Source organism: Lissotriton vulgaris, chromosome 1_2, assembly GCF_964263255.1.
Source record: "Lissotriton vulgaris chromosome 1_2, aLisVul1.2, whole genome shotgun sequence".
In the NCBI taxonomy this organism is placed as follows: domain Eukaryota; kingdom Metazoa; phylum Chordata; class Amphibia; order Caudata; family Salamandridae; genus Lissotriton; species Lissotriton vulgaris.
Window position 1 is genome coordinate 113,344,441 of NC_141686.1, and position 6,215 is coordinate 113,350,655.

Sequence of the window (6,215 nt, forward strand, 5' to 3'; positions counted from 1 at the left end):
TGCGTGGGGGTCACTAGGCTGGACACCTCCCAACCCACACAACAATCACAAGGTAAGAGGCATGCAACTGCGACCCCGTCCCCTAAGAATTCCCATGCCCCCCGAGCTAGCCATTTGATAACACCAGTAATGCAGTCCCAGCACATCAGAAACGCACTATTGCATTGTGGGACCTGTAGTGTGACAATAGTTCCCTGATAGCCACACACAGCCAGAACTGTTGAGCGAAACATATCCCTAAAGCCAGTCAGGGAATGCAAGCCTGCATGCATGTTGCAACATCCCATGTGCAAGATTCATATCAATAATCATGCACCCATTTACATCACAGGTGCTGCAGAAGCAGAGACCACAGACAGCGAGGCACTCCATATCGAGGAGACCCCAGAGGAGACGGAGAGAGAGAGCCATCCTGCCCCACAACCTGTACCGTCACACACACCTGCACCTGCACCAGTACCACCACCTCCACATGTGGACAGGGCCACCCCTGCAGCCACAGGAGGAGTGCAACCACCCCATGCGTCACGCATGGCAGTGGAACAGGCCCCACCACCACCCAGGAGGCAGACACGCCGCACAGCCACTGTGCGGTTGCAGGCAAGTGGCCGGTTGAGGCAGCAGCGCAACAGGGGCACACGAGCAGAGAGGGAGCAACAGGCCCAAGATCCAGGGCTAGGGATTGAATGCCGGATGCTAGCTGTGCACCACAAGCAGGCACAGCACATGGCAGCCATGCAGCTGCAGCTGTACAAGACTGGACGCAATGTGGATCAGCTCACCGAAAGTGTGCAGGAATGGACTGCTGCAGTAAAGGAGAACAGCCAACTGATGGTGGCGCAGCAGGACATCACCCGCCGCCGCTGCCAGCTGCTGACCTGGCTATCAGCATATACCAGGTCAAACCACCTGATCGGGATTGCAACATCCCAACTGTCACGCCGGTCCCTGGCAATGCAAATTCAAATGGTGCAATGCAACCAGGATTTTGCAAGGGCCCTGGAGCAGCTCACCACCGCAATCCAAAACCAACAGGTGTGTGGCCATGCCCATGCAAGGGGGGGTGATGATGCCGGTGAGGGCACATCCAGCCTGAGCAGCCTGTCTGTGCCGGTGGCACCAGAACGGCGCCGCAGTACCAGGCCCAGTGCAGCATCACGGCCGGACACTGCCGACGTGGATTTGGAGAGGCGACAGGGTGCGTCCGGCAGGAGGCGACAGTGAATGGCTGAACATTAGCAGCAGTGCCATATTGATGTACCAAGCATGCCTACTCTGCATTTAAGGGGCTGTATGATGCAATACAGCAGTTATGTTGTTTGTAAAATACCAAAAAGTTCTAGATCTTGTTAAAAAAATAGAATGAGAATTTATTTCGAACTCAAATATTACTCATGTCATTATTTCATGTGTCATTCTTGAGTGCAGTGTTGTGTGAGGGGTATGGGTGCACTAGAAATAGTTCAGTGTAATGTTTTTGCGGTGCCTGTGTCCTTCTGCAGGATTCTCCCCGCATGCATGACGCACATGTGCAGGTGGCCGGTTGTCCTCCTCCGACTCACTACCAGAGATCTCCACAGTATCCTCCGCTTGGTAGCAATATTGTAGAGTATGGCACACATGACCACGATGCGGCAGCAGACCTCTGGCTGGTATTTGAGGGCCCCACCAGTCTTGTGTAGGATGCGGAATCGGCTCTTTAACATCCCAAATGTCCGCTCAATGACATTTCTTGTGTGAATGTGTGCAGCATTATACACCGTTCCTGTGGTGTAGCAGGGCTGAGGTATGGGGTGAGGAGGTACTCACGGAGCCCATAGGCTCTGTTACCTGAAGGATGGGAGCAGAGGTTCAGTGCCTGTTATACGCAGCTACATGGTCTTGACATACTGTATGGGGCATGTGTACTTACCTAGGAGATGTCCTTCGCCAAAGTCACCCCTGGCCAAGCGGGTGTGTATGCCGCTGTGCCTGAAGATGAACGAATCATGCGTGCTCCCCGAGTATTGGGCCACTGTGTCGCTGATGAATGTCTTTGCATTGCAGACCATCTGGTTGTTTAGTGAGTGGTAGGACTTGCGGTTCCGGTACATGTATTCTGTCTCAGTGGGTGGACAGACGTGGATGTGGGTACAGTCAATGCAGCCAATTACATGGGGGAATTGCGCGGTGTTATAGAAGTCAAGCTTTGTTTGGTTTAAGTCCTGTTGGGTGGTTGGGAAGGTTATGTAGTGGTGTATCCGGCTCAGCATGGCTTCCAGGAAACTCCGTAGGCAGCGTGACAGTGTGCTCTGGGAGATCCCCCCTGCATATGCAACTATCCCCTAGAAGCTTCCGGAGGCCAGGAGGTGCAGGCAGCACAGGACCTGGACATGGGTGGGCACGGCATTGGTCCTCCTTGTTGGATGCTGCATCAATGGGTCAAGGTCTCTGATGAGCTTAGTTATCATTGCCCCATTCAGCCTGTATTTGGAGTAGATCTCCTCTTCAGTCTGGCCCAGGAGTGTTATCCACAGCCGGAAGATGCGCTCCTGGATCCTGCGTTGGTTCCGGGCTGCAGCCTGGAGCCTCAGCCGCCTTGCCACGATGTATAGACCTGGCATTGTAAATGTCCGCATGCTCCTACTGTGTCTCCTTAAGTGTGTTTGTTTTACCCCGCACCTGTTTCTTGTTAGAATTTTTTTTTTTTAACAATTGAACTTCATGGTTACCACCTGGTTTGACTTCTCCTTAAATTGCGACTCGCATTTAGCGATTTTTAGGTTTTTTGCAATTTGCAATGTTTGATGAATTGAATTTGCGATTTGATTGCGAATTTGCAAAATAATTCGCAGAATAGGTGGGAAATCGCTGTTACAGATTCGCTAAGGGGGTTCCACATTGATTCTGTGAATTTATGTTTGCTGGTTTTTTGCTTAATGAATTGCGGGAGCGGAAAATGCGATCGCAATTTCGGTTGATGAATCTATGCCCTAGTCTTCTATCCTTCTGAGGCTGGTAAACTGAGTACCAATACATTGGCTGATAGTAACAGCTGTTGTACACAGCGCTTAGAAACAGAAGTTTTGTGCCAAGTGCTGCATTCAAAATAGATTATTATGACCATGATTACATTTAAAATTACAGTTAATCTGATCATAAGGACCTAGCGAACACAGGAAAGTCTGAATAGCTGTTTGGAAGTTTTGATCTGGCTACTGATACATGATACAACATAGTTCTCAAACAGTGCAAACTCCATGTTACAGAAAAAATGCACATGGGATGTTAGGGGTCAACAGAAGAACACTTCAGGCTGAGATGACTAGGTCCTTGCAGTCACTTCTTCCATCCCAGACCCTTGCACCTACAAATCGATGATGTCATGTGTGTGAATCAAATTAGTGTAAAGGAATAAAAGGACGACTACAAGACCTAGAATTGATATGGCTACCACGCAAAAGTCCATGACTGGATACAGTGCCCCTAAAAATGGGGGGGGGGGGGAGGCAGGGGTAGCTCTAGGCTCATGGTGGTCCTGGGCAGGGAGTGTAGGTTGGGGGCCCCGGAAGAGGGGGTCCAGACGGGGCGTCGCGCGGAGTCCAGTGAAGGGGGGCGGGGGGGGGGGGGGGTCAGGGTGTTTGGAAGTGGAACAGAGCCAGAGGCCGCCAAATCCCTACCAGGGGCCGCCACGCAAATATGTATCCATCCTCAGAGGATTATTATATTAAGGATATATATTGGCGTGGTGGCCCCTGGGGTTTGGTGGCCCTGTGCAGGTGCACAGCTTGGACATGCCTAAGGCCGCCCCTTGGTGGGGGCACTCTACCTCACCCCTACATGGCTGCAGAGGCGTGGGGGGAGCTCTGCTGATGAAACAATGGCACCAGGCTGTGTACTCTGTCCCTCACTTGACCCTCAGTCTCTAGATGCTACAGTTTATTTCCAGTTACTGGACTTAAATATTTTGTGCTCCATTTGCATTGCCTTGCCAGTGCTCCCCTGCCCTCGCTATGGTGACCAATTGACAGAACGTCCGTGAATTGGATCTCACGTCCGTTGTCCATGATAATCCCTTCTACGGACGCCTTTTGTCCGTAATTTTAGGCATTGCAGGGAGAAGTTGTTACTCTGCACGAAGCCTCAGCTCCCTGATTGGGGCCGCCTCGCACTCATCCTCTGAGCACAAGTGCAGCCCCCCGCCCATTCTGTCTGCCGGCTGATGATTGTCACATACAGAACGACAATGGGCTACTCTGGGCTGTTGAAGCATGCAGTGGCCTCCTCCTGCCTCGGTATAGGGCAGGGCATTCTGTTTTAACAGTACATAAAGAAAATGTTACACCTCACCAGATGGAATATTCAGTTCATGAAAGGAAGCCAGCAAAAGGAGTTAAAAATAAAGGGTTAGAGTTATTTCACAGTCTCATCATTTTGGAATTGAATCATTTTCAATAGTGTATTAAATGAATCCATAGTTGCTGTGTTTATTTTATGCAACTAACAACCATTGACAAAGCCAATAGTTCTGGCTTATTGTAGGTGTAATGTTTTATATATCTGGATGAAATAACAGAAGTAGCAGAATACAAGTCAGGCAGCACATTATGCTAAGCACAGATTTTTAGCTTGTGTTTTAAGCCATGCCCTTATTTACATTGGAAACACCATTTGGAGAGACCCCCAATTATTTTCAAAGCACTTAAAGCCCTGGAAACAACACTGTGTCACTGTCGCCTCACGTCCTGGCACTGTGCATCATGCATGACTCATGACTTCCAACTTTCATATTGCCTATGTGCAGGGGCATAGTGAACTCTCCACCCCACCCCAAACCTTTTATTAGGAACTACAGCATGGGTGAAGTTCTTGATAGGTCTCTTCTATCTGCAACTCTGCAGATAAAGGCTCAGCTCATAATTAATGTGAAAAGGTGAGTGAGTAAGCAAGTGAAGGAATGGGAGAATGGCTGGATGGATTAGTGAAAGGATGAATGGATGAGTGAAAGGGTGAATGGATCGATAATGAGAGAAAGGATGGATGAGTGAGTGGAAGGATGGATGAGAGAAAGGGTGAATAAGTAGATGTATGGGTGGAATGGTGGATATATGGGTGGAATGGCTGTTGTATGGGTAAAATGTGGCTGAATGATTAAAAGGGTGGATGGATGAGTGAAAGGATGGATGGATGGGGTAAATAAATAGATGTATGGGTGGAATGCTGGATATATATGGGTGAAATGGCTGATGTACGGGTAAAAGTGTGGCTGGATGATTAAAAGGGTGGATGGATGAGTGAAAGGATGGATGGATGGATGAGTAAAAGGGTGCATTTAAGGATGGATAAGTGAGTGGGTGGGTGGATGTAAGGATGGATGAGTGAGTGAAAGGGAGGGTAGATGGGCAAAAGAATGGATGGATGAGTGAAAGGATGGATGGATGAGTGATAGGGTTAATGGATGGATTCATGAGTAGATGAATGGGTGGGTGGGTGGAGGGATGGCTAAGTGAAAGGGGGATGAGAGAAAGGGAGGATGGGTGGATGAGTGAAAGTATGGATGGATGATTGACAGGATAGATGGGCGAATGGGTGTATGGATAAGTGAAAGAAGGATGTAACGATGAATGAGTGAAAGAATGCATAGATGAGTGAAAGGGAGGGTGAAGAGATGAGAGAAAAGATGGATGGATGAGTTAAATGGTGAATAGATGGACGAATGGAAGAATGAGTGACTGGGGGAATGGATGGATGGGTAAGTGAAAGAATGGCTGGATGGGTGAAAGGGTAAATGAGTGGGTGGATGGGTGGAAGTGTGGAAGGATGAGTGAAAGGATGGATGGGGTGAAAGGGTGGATGGATGGATGAGTAAAAAGGGTGGATGGAGGGATAGACGAGTGAAATGATGGATGGAAGGATAGATGGTGGGTAGGTTTAGAAATGGTTGAATAGGTTTGGATATGGATGGGCACACAGATGGAAGTACAGAGTGAGTAGGAAAATACTGAATGATGGGTGGAGAAGTGTGGCTCAATGGTTAGAGCGGCAGACCCTGATGCAGAGGTCTAGCCCGGGACCAGGGTTCAATTCCCCACCTCGGCGGGTCTTGGGCTAAAAAATTCCACGGACCTGATAATTCTCGCCTCGGTGCCTATTCCAATCATGGAGTCCCACTCTGCAACTCTGGGCAATAGCTTGCTTAATCTCCACAACGGCCCCCACAACGCTAAGGATGCCTG

The 6,215-nt window shown here is 49.3% G+C and overlaps 1 protein-coding gene across 1 annotated transcript; it reads left to right on the plus strand.

The window, feature by feature from the left end:
• Positions 1-270: 270 nt before the first annotated feature.
• Positions 271-1,224, plus strand: LOC147734654 (uncharacterized). The gene has a single exon (XM_086952470.1). It carries the CDS (start codon positions 271-273, stop codon positions 1,222-1,224), a length of 954 nt encoding a protein of 317 aa, XP_086808596.1.
• Positions 1,225-6,215: the final 4,991 nt, after the last annotated feature.

Excerpts from the sequence above, each read along its gene's own strand:
- LOC147734654 (XM_086952470.1), top strand. The coding sequence starts at position 271 with ATGTTGCAACATCCCATGTGCAAGATTCATATCAATAATCATGCACCC.